This window comes from Sylvia atricapilla, chromosome 1 (genome assembly GCF_009819655.1).
Source record: "Sylvia atricapilla isolate bSylAtr1 chromosome 1, bSylAtr1.pri, whole genome shotgun sequence".
Taxonomy (NCBI): domain Eukaryota; kingdom Metazoa; phylum Chordata; class Aves; order Passeriformes; family Sylviidae; genus Sylvia; species Sylvia atricapilla.
In genome coordinates, this window is record NC_089140.1 from 32,126,353 (window position 1) to 32,146,847 (window position 20,495).

Consider the following 20,495-nt stretch of genomic DNA (forward strand, 5'->3'; position numbering starts at 1 on the left):
AAAACTAGAAGAATAATACTTTACAAGAAGAATTGAATTTTAATTGCACAGGGTTTTTGAACTGCTTTTTAAAATAGAAAATTCTCATTTATGAGGTTTTTTTAATCATTATTTATGTTAAGTGGAATACTTCATTTCAGATGAATGCTATTTTAGAATATAGCTTGATTTTTAATTGGCTACTAAAACTATTCTATCGTGATTGATTCCTAATGCAAAACTAACAGATACATTATTGCACAAACATTTTATTAATCTGCAGTCTGCCATCACGCAAAATACAAGTGTATCCACTGAATGCTCCTCTCAGAACTGTCAAAATTTGTTCTTACTGGAATAAAATGAGGAAGAGTTATGTCTGGGGTGAAAAACCTCATATCTACTAATATGGTAGAGAAGCTTCTTAATCTCTCAGATCTAATAATTCAGTGCTAGAAGTGAAAACGGAGTTAAATAGGGACCAGGATGTTTGTAGCTGTTGTCAAGTGTAATTACTAGCATATTTCCTGAAGAAGCAAATCTTAGTCACAAAATCTACTCTTCTGTAATAACTTTTGGTTTCTTTGGCCCTTTTGAAGGAGACTTAGGCTTTTACACTTCAATGACTTTAGTATCATTATAACAGGAGACCTTCTCTATCAGTAAATGCCTAGTTTTGGTAAAAATACCCATGAACCATCTAGAATGAATTGCCATTGCTATAGGGAAGTTTCAGGTAATTCCTGAGTTTTAGTCACTTAAGCCCCAAATCCATCAGAAATTCAGAATCGAAAGTTCTGTTCATGAAGTAACATGTTGGAATCTCTAGAAAGCATCTAGTGTGAATTTTTTAGAATATCTCTTACTTTCCATCTTCTTTTCACTTTTTTCCCTGGTTTTGTATTTCTACAAGGATAAGCTGTTAGTTTAGAAACTGAGGTGTATTTTCAGATTTGCTTTTTTAAGTAGGGTTTTTAAAACCTTGAAAATAAAGACGTAAGTTTGCATGCTCTAGTGCAGTTCATACAGTGCAACATAATAAGCAGTTATCTATCTCATTGCTTTGTAGGTGGCCTTGATAATGTAGAATATTACGATATCAAGATGAATGAATGGAAGATGGTGTCTCCAATGCCATGGAAAGGTGTAACAGTGAAGTGTGCTGCGGTGGGATCTATAGTCTATGTCCTGGCTGGTTTTCAGGGTGTTGGTCGCTTAGGGCACATTCTTGAATATAACACTGAAACAGACAAGTGGATAGCCAACTCCAAAGTCCGTGCTTTCCCAGTGACCAGTTGTTTAATCTGTGTTGTAGACACTTGTGGGGCAAATGAAGAAACTCTAGAGATCTGAAGACTGTAGGAGATGCCGAGGCATTCTTCAAGGACTTGGGGAAAGATGGTTATTGGTGCTTTGCTTCCATGTTTTACTGAATCATGTTAAATTTAGTAACAGGAAAAAAATGAGATGCAGTCTTTCAATTTGTATATACAGCATATTGTATAATGTGGATTTTGTCATGCCCATTTTCTTGTCTGTTTTAAAGAGATGGGGATGTATTTTGAGAATCCACTTACCTAGGTGATATCATATGGCATCTTCCTTTAAAAGGACTGTGGCTGTGGCCTTGTCAAACACAGACGGAATCCAAATATTTAGAATGCCTCTAAAGCATTTGATGAAGAAAAAAATTCTGGTTAAATGGCATTTTACCAAGACCAGTTGCAGAGACACTTCCTTTAATGAAGGTGAGTAAATGCAGCTTGGCTCATGAGAAAGAGGAACAACAATTTTTTCTCCGTCATACCTACCTGCAGAAATCTTACTGGGATGAAATGAAGATATTTTCTCAGGAAAGACCAAGGACTGCTGTCTAATAAAGATTCCCAGTGTTTCAACAGCTCTCTAGATCATGATAGCTGCCCTATTCCAGTGAATTTCTTCAATCATTTGCGTGACTGCTTATCAATTTTTTAAGGTTAGAGAGGCCATACATAGAAATTAGATACTTTGATGGTCTCTTTGGCATTTTGTGGAGCTTTCACAGAAAGTCTTTTTGATTCTTTTTTTTGTAATTACACTGAGGTAGGGAATGGTGGGGCAAGTCGACGAGAATTGTGCACTATAATTAGCAAGTTGGAAACTTGGAAAGAATTTTCAATCTATCTTCCCAGGCATCAGACTGTACATACTGTAGATGCCAAACCATTAGCAAACATGGGAACAGGAATGAGAAAAGTGAAGTCAATACAACAGATACATTGATTTTCTTCTTGAAAATGACTGTTTTTAAAATGGCATGAACCAAGTCATTAAATATACTTTACAGAAGTCTTCAGAAGTTGCGCATGGTTATTCATCTCTGGTTTAGAAGCACAGAGTTCTGTAAATGCTTCCAGCCCACATGATGGTAAATTACTTCACGCAGCCTCGAAGTACAGCCTCTCAAGCTCTGGGTGTCATCGACATTGTGTGCCTCTTCCCAGTTCTGGAAAACTATACAAATGATATCTGTCCTGCTCCCATGCTAGTTTATTCATAGCTGCATCGTAGTTTCGTCACCTCTCTTCCAACTTGCTGGTTTTTTAGGTCTGTTTCTATGAGACTAGTGAGTTAACTTCAAACGTTGGTGCTTGCCGACCTCTACCTCGCTGGTGCTGTGGGTGTTTAGTCTGTTTTAGTTCTGAAGTTCCTCCAGCTTTTCCTGAGTAAATCCGGATTTTTCAAAGTCAATGCTTCTTTGTAGACTTGCTCCTCGTTTCCTTCCTCATCCTGACAACTCTGCCTGTACAAACAGGACTAGATGCACTTATGGCCTCCATTGTAGTTCCTGCAGCTCCGTTCTTTATTCAGCAGTAAGTGAAGGGGGTGTGACTTTTTTTCTGTTTTTCCCTTGCCTTTTCACTTCTCCTGGACACGAAACGTGTCCCAGGTGTCTCCACTCCTTGATTCCGAACTGCTGGAATCCTGGAGGAAACTGTGTGCCTTTTCGACTGGACAGTCTCTTATCTGTTTGCATCCGCTTTTGAAGTCGCGGCCCGCGTTGTCCTGAGCAGTGCACAGTCCCCGGCACGCCTGGGCGGCGGCAGCACGACTCGGACGCACTCGTCCTTCGTCTCTGCGGGGCTGTGGCCGCCTCGGGGACGGGCGCCGGGAGGGGCATCCCCGCGCTCCCGGCACCAGCAGCCCCGGCCCGCGGTGCCCCGAGCGCGGCGGCTGCGGGTGGCTCCGGGACCCGCCTCGGTGCCCGCCCCGGGGCTCCGTGCGGCCGCTGCCGGCGGGAGCTCCGGAGCACGGCGGGTCGGGCGCGTCTCGGCCGGGGCTGTCGGCGGCAGCCTCTGGTTCGGCACTCGCAGGGTTTGCTCTGGGGAAGGGACTGCGGGATGGGTCACGGGGCCGTAGGAAACCGGCTTAGGGATCTTTGCTGCCAGGAGGAGCGTGCAGCAGCTGCGTGGTGTTTCCATTCTCACCGGCTTCGCTGTTGGGGAGCTTTGGAAGCCGAGGAACTAAACGGAGAGTCGAAGGCTGAAGTTTCTTGTCTTTATTCCTGCTCTAAGAGAGCCGACGTTTGCCAATTCATTTGGGGCGTTTACGCTTCTGAAGTTCTTTAATGAATCCTCGGTGTCTCCGACTGTAACTGTTTCAGGACCGACAATGTACCGAGGCCCATGTCTCTGTAACAGTGGAGGGTGGTTAGAAGTGTTCATCTGTTGTCTTGGAAGTTTTTTATTTTTCCTGTCCTTGCAGGCTTTTCAGATATCTCTTCAGAAGAACTGCATATGGAGTACTGTGACAGCAAACAATATAACTGGGAAATGTGTAAGCAGTTTAAAAATGATGACTTATGGGGACAGTCTTGGGGTGTCATATGCAGGTGGCAATTTTTGACTTTTCTCCCAACTCTAGGAGATGATCAGAATGCCAATATATCCTTCAAATCCTGTGCACCAAAGAGAATGCTAAAATAGCAGCTGGTCTACCCTAACATCATCTTTTTGCCTGAGATCTCTGGCTCAGACTGTCCAATCTGATATTGCTCTTTATGTAAAGACACAATATATATATATATAAGGACAACAGTGAGAGTATTTAAAGGAAGCTTGTATGAATAACAAAAATTCCATGTTTTCACCATGAAGTGGAAGGAAAACATAATTCATCTTTGCATTAATGAGGTTTCTTTTCTAATTCTAAATATCTTTGGTTCAGATAACAGATCAGTTCTTTTCCCCTTTCTTTTAGTCTCCTCTAATAATAAAGATATGCACTTTTTTCTCTCTTTTCAGATAGATGCTGTCCAAAAATTAGCTCTACAATGGAAAAATCAGCCAATTCAGTTGAAACCTTTAAATGCATCAACAAAAGCAGTTTTCGTAAGTGTTCATGAATGGCAGCATGTCACTGTGCCTGATGTCATTTTTAATGAAGTCGTTTACATAGATGGTAATTATGGTTACAAAGATTTCTGAGATGTGGCAATTGTGATTTGCCACCTGGGCATATTCTGTGGATTCCTGAAATTGCTGAATTGCAGGTGGTGCAATAAACCCCTTCAGTTAACTGGGGGGAAACTGTGGTGGTTCCATGTTAACGAGGCAGCAGCTGGATCCCAGCTTTGGAATACTCTCATTGCAAGCCACATGAAAGCAACCAGAGCGAAGTTTGGGATCTGGTTGTGTACACGACCATGAAGAGGCCAGTCCCCACCACACCTTTTTCCCATGTGCTGATCTTGGCTCTTCCAAGACAGAATCAGTAGAGTGGACCAGAAATGCTCTCCAGGACACCTTAGGATGAATGGAGCATTTGGCCAATGCCAAACTTGAGAGACAGATGGGAGGAAAACCTTTTGGATCACATGTGACTATAGAAAGAGTCATTGGTCCTGCAAAGGTGACAAACACTTGTGAATGGGGATGGTTTTTCAGAAGGAAATGCTTGAGTCAAAGCCCATTTGAAATAAATAACCAGGGAGACAGAGGAAGTGGCTCTGTTTGAGTGCAGTCTGCATGAAGTGCAGTAAAGGTTGAGTACTACAATCCCAGCCCTTGGCCTGTTCACTGCTGAAGGTGGACAAGTGGGATTTGGGCTTTACCACAGGAGACGGGATATGCCGAGGACAGACAACAGAGTGAGTCCAAGCTGTGCCCTAAATGCAGTCACAGAGCACAACCTGGAACAGTAAGAGGTGAGAATGGGAGCTGCCAGAGGGGATCAGGTCACTGACTGACAGGCAAAAATCGGTCAGTTGTAACAGATTTGCATTTCTGGAGGGTTTTACAGAGGAGAGCCTGTATGGCCTTAGAGCACTTAAAGCACTGCAAGAGCAGGCAGTTTTGAGGGGTGATCGCTGTCCAGCATGGTCTGAGTTGGCTTCAGTAGGACTGGGCAGCTTTATTTTTGTTTCAAAGAGAGCTCAGAGAGAGCTCCCTGTTTTGGAATCTAGTTTTCAGGTATGTCTCTGGAATTTTTTCAGCTCTCTGCCTTCAAGACCACAGGCGCTCAACCAGCACCTGCCTTTGGAATGGGAGGACAGCAAACCTCAAGCTTTGGGCTGTCAAGTAAGTTCCTGCTCTAAGAACCAAAACATTTAAACATTTTCTCTCATTTGCTGCTGCTGCTGCATTTTTGAAAAAGAGCCGTGGTACCCTGGGGCGCCCATTCTTATCTTTCTCGTAAATTCTCTGTTTGCAGGCTTTCCTGTGAGCAGCAGCAGTACCAGTGCCAGCAGTTTCTCCTTTAAAACCAGTTCCAGCCTCATCAGCTCAGCATCCTCTGGGAGCAGCTCTTCTGCTGCTGCAAATCCTCCTGCATTTGGGACAACGTCCTCTCCCAGCGCACCCCAATCCACTGGCTTTGGCAGCCCGGCCGCTCCATCTGCAGCCTCCTTCTCCTTTAAAACAGCTGCCACAGCTGCTGGCTTTGGGACTCCTGGCTTTTCAGGCTTTGGCAGTGCTGCTGCTGTGAACTCTGCAAGCACCACTCCGCTCCCAGCCTTTAGTGCCACCGTTCTGAACAACATTCTGAAATGTTAATTTTTATTTTCTGTCTCAATTCTTTTCTGCAGAAATAAATGCGCAAGTATAAACTTTTGAATATTATTTTGGGATGGACTTTTTACATCTGAGAGATGAACTCTTGAAACTAAAATGAAACATTTCCTTGTCTATGCTGTCCTGTGAACTTCTGTGCGAAGGCTGTATGAAAAATATGGTGTCAAAAGAAAGAATGTTTCAGTCAGGTATTTAAAATGTTCTTTGGATCATTTTATTATCTCCATATGTACCCTCCATGGGTTGTAGGACTGGCCACAAAAGCTTTTTTCTCCATCGCTCCAACAATTGGTATTGTAACTTTATTTTGAGCCATTACTGATAGTTATTACTGAAAGTGTGCCTTTGCTGTCCATCAAAAATCTGTTGTTTTATTCCCCAGCTTTTCTGAAACCAGATGATCTGTGAGGGATGGCTGCATACTTTCCTCCAGTCTCCTTTACTCATTATCAAAATCCTCCACCATCCTAATGTTTATATTTTTAAGTTGACCCTTCCTGTTCACAAATAGCATGTGTATTCCGGTCAAAAGGAGGGGCTGTTTCAGGCCCCACAATCCTTGCCTATTGTTTTGCCTCCTCTAACACTATTCTCTTTTCATCCACATTAAAAAGGTTTTCAGTACAGCCTGCATCTCCCACCACTTAGGGTTATGAGTCAGCATGATAGTTTCCAAAAGCTGACACATTCCTTCAGGATTTTCTCATTATGAAGCAACAGATCATCTATCTATCTCAACCACTATCTGTCTCAACTACCATCAAAGTAGTACAAGGAACATGTCCAGAAAAAAACGGCTGCTGTTCTGCCCCCACTGTTGGTGAGACTAAAATCCTCACCTCACATGTGCTCTTTATTTTGATCTGTGTCCTCTTTATCCATGTCCACCCTGCTGTTATAGGGGTGTGGAATGAAGAGAACATTTGCACATAAAATCTCACCCCCTTTTCCAACATCCACTGTAAGATAACATTAATCTGCAATGACACATTTTCCCCATACTCCAATTTATAAAGTGGCCACCAGTGATGATAATACCTCTTCATTTTATCTTTCTTTAGTCACTGGCTCTCCCCTAACCATATTCCAGTTTTTTGGGATGCATTCTAGACAGCTATGGGGAGGAATTGTGCATTGGCATGTCCCCATCATTAAATTTTAGTAACATTTAAGTTACCCAACTCTTTTACCCTTAGGTCCAGACCTTCAGTAATTACACGACCCCAATCCTGCTGACTGGTTACACTGATAAATATATACCATTTGAAAGAGGAACACTAGCACCTATCCAAGAATTTTATTCCCCTCTTGGCACTTGAGTCTCTCTGCAGCATTGCACCTTTGAGATGCTCACCACCTTGGTACTGGAGAGGATTTGATGTAGTCTGTGATCAGTTGGTCAGTATGTGCTGCAGTCCTGTCTCATCCAGTTCTCCATTGCCAGAGGAAGCAAGATGGTCCAGTCAAGGCTTTTGGCCATCCCACCTGAATGGCCAGAACTTCCAAATACGGATTCTACCAGGTGCAAGGGGCAGATTGACACACAGAGTAGAGTTCATAGAATATCCTGAGTTGGAAGGGACCCACAAGGATCATCGAAGTCCAACTCCTGGCCTTGCAAAGGACCCTCCCCAAGAGTCATACCATGTGCCTGAGCTCTGTCAGGCTTAGTTCTGTTACCATTTCTCTGGGGAGCCTTCTCCAGTGCCCAGCCACTCTCTGGGTGAAGAACCTTTTTCTAATATGCAGCCTAAACGTCCCCTAACACAACTTCAGGCCATTCCCTCGAGTCCTGTCACTGGTCACCAGTGAGATCAGTGCCTGCCCCTCTATTTCCTAAGAAGTTGCAGACTGCAACTCAGTCTAATCTTGTCCAGGCTGAACAGACCAAGTGCCCTCAACTGCTCCTCATGTGGCTTCCCCTTAGGGCCCTTCTTGATCTGTGTTGTCCTGCTTTGGATGCATTCTATCAGTGGTATATCCTTCTTATACTGCAGTGCCCAAAACTGCCCCCAGGAGTTGAGATGGAGCTGCCCCAGCACAGAGCAGAGCGGGACAATCCTCCTTTGTCTGGCTGGTGATTCTGTGCCTGATGCACAAAGATCTTTGTTACATGGCTTGCACATGGGTGGTGAATCCCTAAATGTAGCACAGCCTCTGTGTGCCGCCCACTTTTGCTTGTTTCAAACAGCAACAGGTCAACATCTCCCATACAGACACAACAATCTGAAGCTATACTGTATCTACAGCGAGAGGACGACAGAAAATGGCCTTAACCTGAGACAGGGGAGACTGAGGTTACATATTAGAAAAAGGTTTTTCACTGTTAGGGTGGTCAGGCATTGGAATAGGTTTCCCAGGGAGGTGGTGGAGTCACTGTTGCAATATGTGGTACAATTTTTTTAAGAAAGGATGTTATTTAATGCTTGATCTTGATATATTTTCAAACCTAATCAACAAGAAGGGAGGTTTAATCCCTGAAACAGATAAAGCTGGCAAGCTCTAAATTATGCTCACATGTTAGAAAAACAAATTACTTGTAGGCAGAACTGCCTTGTTAGGGTTCAGGGCTAGACACGCTTCAGTGACCTCAGACCTGGGTGAAGTTAACAAAGCTTGGGAAGAAGAATGTACCACTGACAGTCGATACAAAGAATGCCGAATTCACGGGCTACAAGGACATGTGTCAGAACCCCCAAGACAAGGAAGAAATTAATAAAAACAACTCAGCAACTGTGCTGAAACCAGCTCTGACTGGGTAAAAGGTAATTCCAGCAGGGAGATCTGTGACCACTGGCTTATGGACCACCAACCATAGGCCCACAACAAGAAAGACTGAGCATGCAGACTAATTGGAATGAGAAGTGAGAGAATAATTAACCAATAGAAAATAGAATAGAAATTAATAAGAGACCTATGTAACTTGCAGCCAATGAACGCTAATTCCTTTGTTTTCTAAAATGTATAAATAGCAAAAAATTTTGATACTTGGGTGTGCTTGATTTGTGGAATACCATCTAGCACCCAGGCTTGTGCAACTCTGAAATAAAGAATCTTTCAAATGTCTAATTATTGGCTTGTCACTGGGTAATGAATCCAATTTTTGCTGACGACGTCCCCATCCCTGGGGGTATTTAAGAGGCACCTGGATCTGCTGGGTGATGTGGTTTTGTGGACTACAGTGGTAGTGATGGGTTGGTGGTTCGACTGGATGATCCTAAAGGTCTCTTCCAACCCTGATGATTCTGTAGCCATGAGCTGCACCTTCCTTAGTCTCCCTGTAAAAACAGAAAGGTTTTACTGCCCAAGCTGTGTGACAGGACTTATGTGAGTGAGGGGCGGTCAGAGCCGGGGGCGGGTATTTTACTGCGTCAGGGACCGAAGGTTTGCACAGCACAAATCAAATCCGTATTCGGCTTTATCAGCAGCTCGTCACTGTGTGATCCCTCGGTTTGACTGGATTGACGTGTGATCCCTCGGTTTGACAGGAATGACGTGTGATCCCTCGGTTTGACAGGAATGACGTGCGGGCCCTGGGTTTGACAGGAATGACGTGTGGGCCCTGGGTTTGACAGGAATGACGTGCGGCCCCTGGGTTTGACTGGACTGACGTGCGGCCCCGCGGCCCGGGGCTGGGCCCGGCACGGCCTATCCGCGCGGCCCGCCCGGCGCTGCTGGCACGTCACAGCCGCGCGACGGCGGGGCGGCCATGGGCGTGTGCCAGTTCTTCCTGCGGGGCTACTGCCGCTTCGGGGAGCGCTGCTGGAACGAGCACCCCCGCGGCGGTGCCGGCCGCCCCGGGGCTGCCCCGGCCCACGGTACGGACGCGGCACCGGCACGGGGCGGGAGGGCAGGCTGGCCTCCGTGCGGCGGGAGCTCCGGAGCCGGGCGGGCCGGGCGCGTTTCGGCCGGGGCTGTCGGCAGCAGCCTCTGGTTCGGCGCTCTCGGAGTTGAGATTTGGCGAAGGTCTGGAGAACAAGTCCTGTGAGGAGCGGCTGAGGGTGCTGGGGGTGTTTAGTCTGGAGAAAAGGAGACTTGGGGGCGGCTTTTCGCTTTCTACAAGTGCCTGGAAGGAGGGTGTCGCCGAGGGGGGTTGGTCTCTTCTGCCCGGCAGCCAGCGACGGGAGACACAGCCTTAAGCGGCACCGGGAAGAATTGGATTGGACACTCATGGAAAGGGTGACGAAACATTGGGACGGGCTGCCCAGGGAGGTGGTGGAGTCGCTGTCCCTGGTGGGGTTTAGGGAAAGACTGGATGTGGCACTTGTGTCTGGTTGACAAGGTGCTGTTTGGTCATGGGTTGAACTCGATGGTCTCAGAGCTCGTTTCCAACTTAATTTATCTGGCGATTCTGCAACCGCGGGATGTGTCCCAAGGCAGTGGGAAAATGACTTGGAAAACTCTGTTCTGATGAGCAGCGAGCAAGTTTCCAGCAGCTGTGTGTTGTACCCAGTGAAGGCTGTTTCCATTCTCATCAGCTCTGGGTGTTTGGGAGCTTTGGGGAGGAAAGGGGCACGGCAGAGAGCTGCGGGCTGCAGTGATGGCGCGGCAGGAACTCACTGCAGCCCTTGTCCTTGTTCCTGCTGGAAGGAGGGCCGGGGTTTGCCTGTAACAACACACACAGGTGTGTCTGAGGCCTCAAAACAAAATTCAGGAGCTCCCTGTGCTGGAGCAGAGCCTCTGCTGTAGCTGTGGAGGCAGGAGCCCCTAACATAAACTTATGGTGTGTTAAATGTAATTTTTTTCTGGGGTAGTTACTTCATGAAACAACCTAAGGAATACTGAGCCAGCGTCTTTCGGCAGTACTGCAAGTTGTTGTTGGCACAGTGATCTAGTTGAAAGTGTCTCTGCTCATTAAGGCTCAGGGGAGATCAAACTAGATGACTTTTAAAGGCTCCTTCCACCCCAAACGGTTCCGTTTGAGAAGTAGGACTTGAGAATGACCCTGAATAACTCACTAGCTAAGTTAACAACCTCAATAATGAGGTTAACTTGTTAGGGAAATACTGTGTTTAAATTTCAAACTTTTAATTGCCACTGTAAGATTAGTTATACTTACAGGTTTCGTTGCTTTTGATTTGTGTCTTAATGATTAGAAATTTCTATTTTTTTTTTTTTTTTTAATTGGAAGTTACTAGCGGAAGAGGAGGAGGAGGAGGATGGGGTACATCTAACCAGAGATACAGTAATGTTATCCAGCCATCCTCGTTCAAGTCTGATACGTGGGGTGGCAGCAGAGATCATGGAAGAGGATTCTTTGGCTCCTCTGACTTTGGATCATCAGGCGGCAGCAGCAGAAATGCAGACTTTTCACAGAACAGGTTCTCTGCCTTAGCCAACAGTCAAAGTGCTGCTGATGGCTCTAAAGATGAAGAGGAGAGACTTCTGTAAGTACTGTCTTACTGAAAGCATTTAGAATGAGCAGGCTGAAAGCTTATTGACTTCCTGGAGATAACGCAGAGAACAGGATCATGAGGAGAAAGCTGGGACACGGGAAGAAACAGAGAACATCACTTCATTTGGTTCTCTGGAGTGATGCTGGCATGGGGAGGAAGTGATCCTTGTTTGGGACCTGGGCTGGGGAGATAGTCAACTGTGGTCTTAGTAAGATGGCATGGTATTTAAGTTGTGGTTAGGAAGATAAGGAAGCAAACAGATTTTAGTGCTTGAAAATAAGAAATCAGGGCCCCTTTAAGAAAATGAATTATTTTACCTGGATTTTTGACACTTAAGACAACTAATATTCTGCCAACAGCAAAACTATTGAAACCTGGTTTCACAGAGGTGTATGTTGCAGTCAATTACAAGTGACCAGCACCTGCAGCTGCAGGGCCGGTACTGAGAAGCAGCAGAGAGCATGATTTCCCAAAGAAGCAAGGCTTTGGAAACACTTTCCATTTTTCAAATTACATTAAGAAATTTTTTTTAATTACATTACGTTTTTAAAATTACATTAAGAAAACGCTTGGTTTTCATGGTAGGAGGTTTTTCACTCTGAATTTGGATTCAAACCAATTGTTTGAATTGGTTATTACTGGCATTTTTGGTTTGACCATGCAATTTCACCTTCATCTGTGATTTTGTTTTGTTTGTTAGTGAATGTGTAGTGAAAGACATGGAAATTTGGGAATCATCTGGACAATGGATATTTTCATGTTACTCACCAATGAAAGAAAAGCTGAATGTCTCGGGTAGGTAATGTTTTCAGTGTTGTGTGCTGCTGTTTAGGATGTTTCTGTGACTTGCCCACACAGTTTTATCTCTGTGCTGCCATTTAAAAGGTGATAATTTGCCTTGTGATACAACAGAAAAGAATATTAGTTGATGGCAAATTCATTTTGGCCGTTCACACCTCTGACACTCTGTAATGAATCTTTTTTTTCTCTCTGACTATAACTCTCTTTAGACAGAATGTATCAAGGTCCATGTCTCTGTAACTGTAGAGGGCAGTTGGGAGTATGAGTCTGTTTCCTTGGAGGTTTTTGACTATTCCTGTCGTTGCAGGCTTTTCAGATGTCTCACCAGAAGAGCTGCGTCTGGAGTATTATGACAGCAGAGCAAACAATCTCGTTGGGAATTATGTAAGTATTTAAAAAATGTTGGCTGGTGTGGACACTCTTGGGACAGGACTTCTTACTCTTCTTCAGAAGGCAACTCTTGATTAATTTCTCTCCCAACACTAGGAGATGATCAGAATGCCAAAATATTTTCTGATTCCTGTGCATCAAAGTGAATGCAAAAATAGCTGCTAGACACTCCCTGAGTTAATTTTGTCCCTGCTCCTGTGTGTTATTTGTAAAAGTTACTTGAATCCTGTCTCAGAAGTTTAATACCTTATATTGCTATTAGTCAGTCTGATTGTTATAGGTGGTTACTTGGTGCTTTAAATAGAATACTGAGCCAAGTTCATTTAACCTTGTTCTTTTACATAGCTTTGTTGCAGGAATGATGAAAATAGCAGATACTTCTTTTCCAGAAACAGATATGTATATACTAATTTGGAAGTAAGGTGTATGTTTTTATGTAAAACATCTCTCAATGTGTATATATATCATTCCTTCCTTGTAGTCAATACGAAGGAAGCTAGCAGAGTTTAATGTTGTGCCAGGAAAGAAATTAGGCTGTTAGATAGGTGCAAGTATAAATGAATTCAAACCATATTGCACTCTTTCCTCTTCTTCTTGGTACTCTGTTACAGAAGGAATCTTATTTCACATGTTTAGGTTTACCAGAATTGCATTTTTAGAGACAGGAGACACTTTAAAGCTTCAATTAAAATAATAAACCAAAATAATAATAAGTAACAAGTAATAAACAATATGCTATACTATGGCTGTTTAACTAATTAATTAATTAATTAAATATATATCTCATCAAAGCAGTAAGTGCAAGTTTGAGAGCAGTAAATGAAAGTTTTCCTAACTCTCAGTGCATAGATGATAACAGTTCTCTTACAAAATGTTTAAGTACAGCATGTCTTTTCCATGTTTCTATTCTTAAACTGGGTCAAAATCTGAATTTTCCAGTTTGTTGTATAGGAGCAGATACCAAGCAACATGTGACTAGACACAAAAGAATTATTGATGTTTTTGATGTAAGACTCTTTTGAAAAATGAAGGAATTTGTCTACAAAAAGATTACTCATTCCATTTTGGCAGGCATTTGTGAGATTTGTTTTGTGTTTTACTTGTTTAGGTTTTAAGGAAAATTCAGTTAGGTCAGGCATCAAATTAGATGTGTTGCTAAACTTAAGTATAAATGCAGGAAATTCAGGCTTGAAATTCCTCAAAGGTTGTTTGAAGACTTTTCAGGTTTTTGTTTAATGCTAAATCATAGTTATCAAGACACAGGTACCATTTATTGCTTCATTGTTCTGTGCAGTTACCTGATGGATCACACTACGGAGGTTGATTGAAATTAGGGAAGCTAATTTCATCAAAATGAACTATTTTAGGATGATACTATTGAACAGTTCTGAATTACAGTATTTTGAAAGTGGGTATTATTTTCTGAAAATGTGGAGGAAGCTAAGGTAAATCTAAGGACTTTAGCTTAGTGGTGAGTGCTAAATGGAAAGGCGAGATTGAAGAGTTTGTTCCCGTTTCTGTAAAGCTTACGTATCTTGTCTTGCGTCATTTTTTCCCCCAGGTATCTAATTCAGAAGAAATAGAGCTTGGATTTGAAAAGTCCCAGAACTTATTTGAACATTACTCCTAAGTAAAGAAAAAAGATTGATTTAAGGACAATAGTAAGAGAGTTTAAAAGAATTCTCTGAATTGGAAACAAAGACATCAGCTCCTCACATTGAAGTTTCAGGAAAGAAAATATCTTCTTGGGTTAATACAATTTCTTTTCTAATTCTAGATGTCTTTTTTCCTTTCAGTTGCCAGATGACTTTTGGTTTTAAGTCTGCAGTAATAAAAATATGCTTTTATTTACCCCTTTTCAGATAGATGCTGTCCAAAAGTTAGCACTACAATGGAAAAATCGGCTAATTCAGTTGAAAGCTTTAAATGCATCAACAAAAGCAGCTTTGGTAAGTGTTCATGAACGGCAGCATGTCACTGTGCCTGATGTCATTTTTAATGAAGTCATTTACACAGATGGTAATTATGGTTACAAAGATTTCTGAGATGTGGCAATTGTGATTTGCCACCTGGGCATATTCTGTGGATTCCTGAAATTGCTGAATTGCAGGTGGTGCAATAAACCCCTTCAGTTAACTGGGGGGAAACTGTGATGGTTCCATGATAACAAAGCAGCAGCTGGATCCCAGCTTTGGAATACTCTCATTGCAAGCCACATGAAAGCAACCAGAGCGAAGTTTGGGATCTGGTTGTGTACAAGACCATGAAGAGGCCAGTCCCCACCACACCTTTTTCCCATGTGCTGATCTTGGCTCTTCCAAGACAGAATCAGTAGAGTGGACCAGAAATGCTCTCCAGGACACCTTAGGATGAATGGAGCATTTGGCCAATGCCAGACTTGAGAGATAGATGGGAGGAAAACCTTTTGGATCACATGTGACTATAGAAAGAGTCACTGGTCCTGCAAAGGTGACAAACACTTGTGAATGGAGATGGTTTTTCAGAAGGAAACGCTTGAGTCAAAGCCCATTTGAAATAAATAACCAGGGAGACAGAGGAAGTGGCTCTGTTTGAGTGCGGTCTGCATGAAGTGCAGTAAAGGTTGAATACTACAATCCCAGCCCTTGGCCTGTTCACTGCTGAAGGTGGACAAGCGGGATTTGGGCTTTACCACAGGAGACGGGATATGCCGAGGACAGACAACAGAGTGAGTCCAAGCTGTGCCCCAAATACAGTCACAGAGCACAACCTGGAACAGTAAGAGGTGAGAACGGGAGCTGCCAGAGGGGATCAGGTCATTGATGACAGGCAAAAATCGATCAGTTGTAACAGATTTGCATTTCTGGAGGGTTTTACAGAGGAGAGCCTGTATGGCCTTAGAGCACTTAAAGCACTGCAAGAGCAGGCAGTTGTGAGGAGTGATCACTGTCCAGCATGGTCTGAGTTGGCTTCAGTAGGACTAGGCAGCTTTATTTTTGTTTCAAAGAGAGCTCAGAGAGAGCTCCCTGTTTTGGAATCTAGTTTTCAGGTATGTCTCTGGAATTTTTTCAGCTCTCTGCTTTCAAGACCACAAGCACTCAACCAGCACCTGCCTTTGGAATGGGAGGACAGCAAACCTCAAGCTTTGGGCTGTCAAGTAAGTTCCTGCTCTAAGAACCAAAACATTTAAACATTTTCTGTCATTTGCTGCTGCTGCATTTTTGAAAAAGAGCAGTGGTTTACCATCCCTGGGGCACCCATTCTAATGTTTCTTGTAAATTCTCTGTTTGCAGGCTTTCCTGTGAGCAGCAGCAGTACCAGTGCCAGCAGTTTCTCCTTTAAAACCAGTTCCAGCCTCATCAGCTCAGCATCCTCTGGGAGCAGCTCTTCTGCTGCTGGAAATCCTCCTGCATTTGGGACAACGTCCTCTCCCAGCGCACCCCAATCCGTTGGTTTTGGCAGCCCGGCCGCTCCATCCGCAGCCTCCTTCTCCTTTAAAACAGCTGCCACAGCTGCTGGCTTTGGGACTCCTGGCTTTTCAGGCTTTGGCAGTGCTGCTGCTGTGAACTCTGCAAGTACCACTCCGCTCCCAGCCTTTGGAGCCTTTAATGCCACGACAGCCACTTCTGCCTCACCTTTGAGCAGTGGTTTATTTGGACAGAGCGCCAGTGCCTCTGGACATGCTGGTACCTCAGCCTCTGCTGCAGCCACCAACTCCAGCCCTGCCTCAGAGAAGTTATTCACACCCAAGAGTGAATTATCAGCTGAAGAGTGGCAACAGTTTGAAGCAAAGGAGTTCACAATTGGAAAGATTCCTCTTAAGCCACCACCATTAGAACTTTTAAATGCTTTCGATCTTTTAAGTTTATTCAGAAGTAACATGTTTTGAAATTGAATAAAATGCTGCTCTTTTGTTCCATCTCCCAAATCTGCTGCAGGAACAAATTTACAAGTATAAACGTGTACATTGTATTTTATAATTTCTTGTTTGTTTTAGGACAGAATTTTTACATCTGAGAAATGACCTGTTGAAAATAAAATGAAACATTTCCTACTGTTTGCTGTCCTGTGAAATTCTATGGAAACACTGTATACAAAAAGGTTATGTCAAAAGAAACACTGCTTCAGTCAAGTATTCACAGCCTACTGTGGATGGAACCCTAGAAAGACACAGGCTGTGCAAGTGCTTGTTGTTGGACAGCCTGGTATTCTGCCTCTTCAAAGGTTTGTGCAGCGTTGGAGGACTGTGTGTGTTGAGGGAGAGGGATGTCTCCTGTGTAGCCTGTGCCACACTACACCCTTCTGTCCCCTAGGAGCCAGTCCCCTGTGCCAGTTGACACAATTGAGCTGCTGTTAGTTGGCCTGAGGTTGCCAAGCCTGCAGGAATGTCATATCATTGGGAGAGGACAGGCCTGAAAGCATTCATCCTGCAGAAGGAGCTTGGGGGTTGTTATTTTGTCTCTTGGGTGAAACTGAGCAAGCAGTAGCAAAACTGCCTTTCTGTGAACGATGGCGTTTTTGTTGTCAGGTTCTCAAACCACATGGGTGCATATAATAATGTTACCTCTCCTGAAGTCATGATATTAAGGGACCAGTTTTGTTGCCAAGATGCTCTAAAGCGGGAGTCAGCAATCTTCCAGAGGATGTCCTAGACTCGGGGAAGGAGAATATTTGCTGTTGACCAGGTCCTCCTCTTAGTAGTCTACAATTGTCAAACCTCATCTTTAGGAGGAAACCAAAAGTTTACTTCAGGATACACATAACTAAATCAATGTTTTTGTCATAAATATTTTAAATGGAAGTATTTTGCTCTTAAAAAAAATTGTGAGGCCATAAAAATCTGTCTGTTCTCCACACACCCAAACAATATTGGCTAGATGTTCTCAAACATCCTTCTAACACATGGAGACCTAGAGGAAGAAGGGAATTTTTAAGTGTTAGGTCACATTGCCATTAATAAAGATTAAGTGAGGTACTCCTAATACCAATGACAAGAAATAAAAAAGTCTGATCAAAAATGTTTTTAAAAATCAACACCTCACCCTTAAAGGTTTTTTTTAAAAATTACTGTTACAGAGGTACTAGGATTTGGTGTTTTCACAAACGGGCTTCTGAGCACCTGAAAAGATGGCAGGGAGCAGTGTGATGTGATTTACCTGGCAAAAGGCAATCTGTGTGGTTGGCTGCAGAAGTAGGAATGAGAATAGGATAGAAGAAGGGAATAGTATTACTCTAGGGGGCTCACTAAACTGCAGAAAATAGGCAACAATTTGTTAGGCTAAAGCAATCTATCCCAATATTTGCTCCATATTTCTGTCTTTTTTTTTTTTTTTCCCTGTTTGTCCTTTTCTGCTTTTGGTGTGCTTGATATCAAAGTTGGTTGCAAGCACAAAGGAGGCTAAATAATACCTTCTATTAGCTACAATTCTTTCATTTATTTAACTTCTCCTTTTTGCAACTGTTTTTGTTTGGTTGGTATATGGCTGCTTCCCAGAAAGTCATTATACTGTGGTCTGGCATATAAAAACATATATAGGGTAGCAGCAAACTCACAGATGTCACTTACTGTATTTTGATTCAGAACAGAAAACATGAGGTGAATGTCCAAACAAAGATGTGTAATGTCCTTATTAGCTGAAAATCTTTGTCTGTGAAATAGGCTGGAACATTCAAGCTCCATGTGATATTTTCAAGTACTTCCCTCACTTTGAAATAACAGGATTTATGAGTCACTGAAATTCCTGCCGTGTGGTGCAAACAACTAATTTGAAGAATGAAGTTTTGATTTTCAAGAGCTCATGGATTAATCCCCAGACAACAGCTCTTGAGGCTGGCTGTATACAGGAGAAAAACTCTCCACTACCCCAGCTGAGGAAGCAACCCAGCATCCAACAAGTGGAATTTTCTCAGCCCTTTTTCCTCACATACTAGCAGCATTGGCAGATCTCAAAATGTGATTTAGCAGCTGAGAAGACAAAAAAAAAAAAAAAAAAAAAAAAAGGCTGTGAACCTCAGAAAGGATTACAGTTAGGTCTTAAAAATTAAACATCACAGTAGCCCCATGCTCTGTAGTTTCACAATGTGCAGCAGCAAGTGGCATGGTAGCCTTACACTGACTGAGGGAAGATGGACTGCAAATAATCAGCTGACTGGATTTAAGCCTCAGAGAACAAGCTAAGGGCATCCACAACAATAAATTAACAACAACAAGAAGGCTAAGGAAAGAAGAGCTTTCATAAATGCATCTGGGGAGAGAAAGGAATATGAAAAGCCTATTAATACAGGAACACTGAATTGAGATTGATAAGACTGAAATGGTGGAAATCTATTTAAAAAGTACTTGAAATGAGGGATGGTTGAAAATCAATAAGGATGTCATGCAGTAACTGATGAAAACAAGTAAGAAAATATTTGTGAAATGTGAGCTTACTGCAGCATAGTGGGAGTCCAGATAATTTGCTGTATGGGTCAGTAAGGGAATCAGATAATGGACTTGCTACAGTTCTGGTAAGTGATATCCCTCAGATAAGTGGCAGAACACCAGAGATGTGCTAGGAGACCAAGAAAAAAACATACCTCAGTGAGCAAAGGTACTTAATTTGTTGACAGTTACAAATAATTTGAGGCGATTGTAAAGACAGACCAACTGGCTTTTAGTAAGGCCTTTGATACAAGCATTTAGGAGTTTCAGAGGTTTATGTGACCGTAATTAGGGTTAGTGATTAATCAGAAACTTCTACGAGTGAATGCTTTTGTTTCTTTTGTTTATGAGATTTACTTCGGCAACACTGGAGGAAAAAAGCCACAAATTGTAAACTGATATCTACTTAGATATTAATTTAAGTAGGTATGTAATTATATTTGACCCAATATAAGCCTAATAAAAGCTGAAGGAAAAGCCTGGACTACTAGAGCTCAGAGTGGGAGCAAACTGTAGAGCTGAAAGGTGCTGACAGTAAGTGAGATCTGAAGCTGTGATGGTTCAGATCAGTAAAATGTAGTTTGAGCTGTAGGAATCTCTTACAGCTACAGCAATGCTGTGCTTAGTTCTGAGCCTGCAATTGCCAGAGAGTTGCAAGATGAGTAGAAGGAGATTCAGAGTGCAAGCATAGCCATTGGAAATGAGAATTCAGGAGGGAACGTAAGAGCTGAATATTTACTGCTTGGTGAAAGCAGAGGCTGCGACATGCAGTGACTGTCTTTTTGAAAGGTTACCCTCTCAGGAAGGAGGAAACAGGACTTTTCCAGTAACCAGAATATAGCACTATTTTCACAGAATTGTCTTAAACAGGAAGTTTCACACCAGGAAAAGTCCTGTTCTACACCTCTGTTAAGGTCTGGCCAAGCCAAAACACAAGAACCAAGTCCCTGCTTGTCAGGACTAACAGTACATGACCCCAGGGATACAGCAGTCAGCATAAGTAGATTTGATCTCCTCCCTTTGAACCAAAATACACCAATACTTTTGCAGAGGGTGACAGGACTGCAACACTGAGCATTTGAGGCAGGGAGCTGTGCCCCTGTTGCCTCTCTATTGGGAATGACTCAGGGTGCTGGCCATAAAGAGGGAACCTCTCTCCACTGAGTTTAAAGAGGCAGATTAACTCTCTAATCCTGGGAGTGAATATGCCTCTTGGTCTTGAAACTTACACTTGCCTTGAAACTCTCACTTGCAACTGCCTGGTTCTCCTGTTAAGAATAGTTAAGTAAAAAACAGAGTTGTTCTTAGCAGCTCTGCCTTAGGCAATATGCTTATTTAATCTCCAACACTCTTGCAAATTTTCAGTATCACGCAACAGGCTCCTTGGTGGGACTTACTTTCTTGCAAAAAAACAAAGCCAGATCTTAAAATGGAGCAAGGAAGAGCAAGAAGAACAAGCTACAAATGTCAGTAGGC

At 43.1% G+C, this 20,495-nt stretch overlaps 3 protein-coding genes across 5 annotated transcripts in view; all 3 read left to right on the top strand.

Annotated features, from left to right (window-relative positions):
- The window catches only part of KLHL7 (kelch like family member 7), a 24,244-nt gene extending 21,934 nt beyond the window's left edge, over nucleotides 1-2,310 (top strand). The window contains exon 11 of the mRNA XM_066318662.1: nucleotides 1,049-2,310. Within this exon, the coding sequence (XP_066174759.1) occupies nucleotides 1,049-1,332 (284 nt within the window). The 3' untranslated portion in view covers nucleotides 1,333-2,310. The remainder of the gene's footprint in view (nucleotides 1-1,048) is intronic.
- LOC136361039 (nucleoporin NUP42-like) lies at nucleotides 1,603-6,080 on the top strand. Of its 3 annotated transcripts, none has more exons than XM_066318698.1 (5): nucleotides 1,603-1,727; nucleotides 3,727-3,798; nucleotides 4,266-4,352; nucleotides 5,456-5,540; nucleotides 5,674-6,080. In XM_066318698.1, exons 1-5 carry the CDS (start codon nucleotides 1,722-1,724, stop codon nucleotides 6,012-6,014), a joined length of 591 nt encoding a protein of 196 aa, XP_066174795.1. In that variant the 5' UTR covers nucleotides 1,603-1,721; the 3' UTR covers nucleotides 6,015-6,080. The 3 variants fall into 3 exon arrangements, with proteins under 3 accessions (XP_066174795.1, XP_066174801.1, XP_066174787.1); XM_066318690.1 differs by lacking the exon at nucleotides 1,603-1,727 and adding an exon at nucleotides 2,439-2,834; XM_066318704.1 differs by lacking the exon at nucleotides 3,727-3,798 and having other exon boundaries at nucleotides 1,610-1,727.
- A 3,654-nt stretch (nucleotides 6,081-9,734) lies between these two features.
- LOC136361033 (nucleoporin NUP42-like) lies at nucleotides 9,735-16,655 on the top strand. Its single transcript, XM_066318675.1, has 7 exons — nucleotides 9,735-9,850; nucleotides 11,164-11,419; nucleotides 12,129-12,223; nucleotides 12,537-12,613; nucleotides 14,482-14,568; nucleotides 15,671-15,755; nucleotides 15,892-16,655. The coding sequence occupies exons 1-7, from the start codon at nucleotides 9,742-9,744 to the stop codon at nucleotides 16,485-16,487; spliced, it is 1,305 nt and encodes a 434-aa protein (XP_066174772.1). The 5' UTR covers nucleotides 9,735-9,741; the 3' UTR covers nucleotides 16,488-16,655.
- The last annotated feature ends 3,840 nt before the right edge of the window (nucleotides 16,656-20,495 follow it).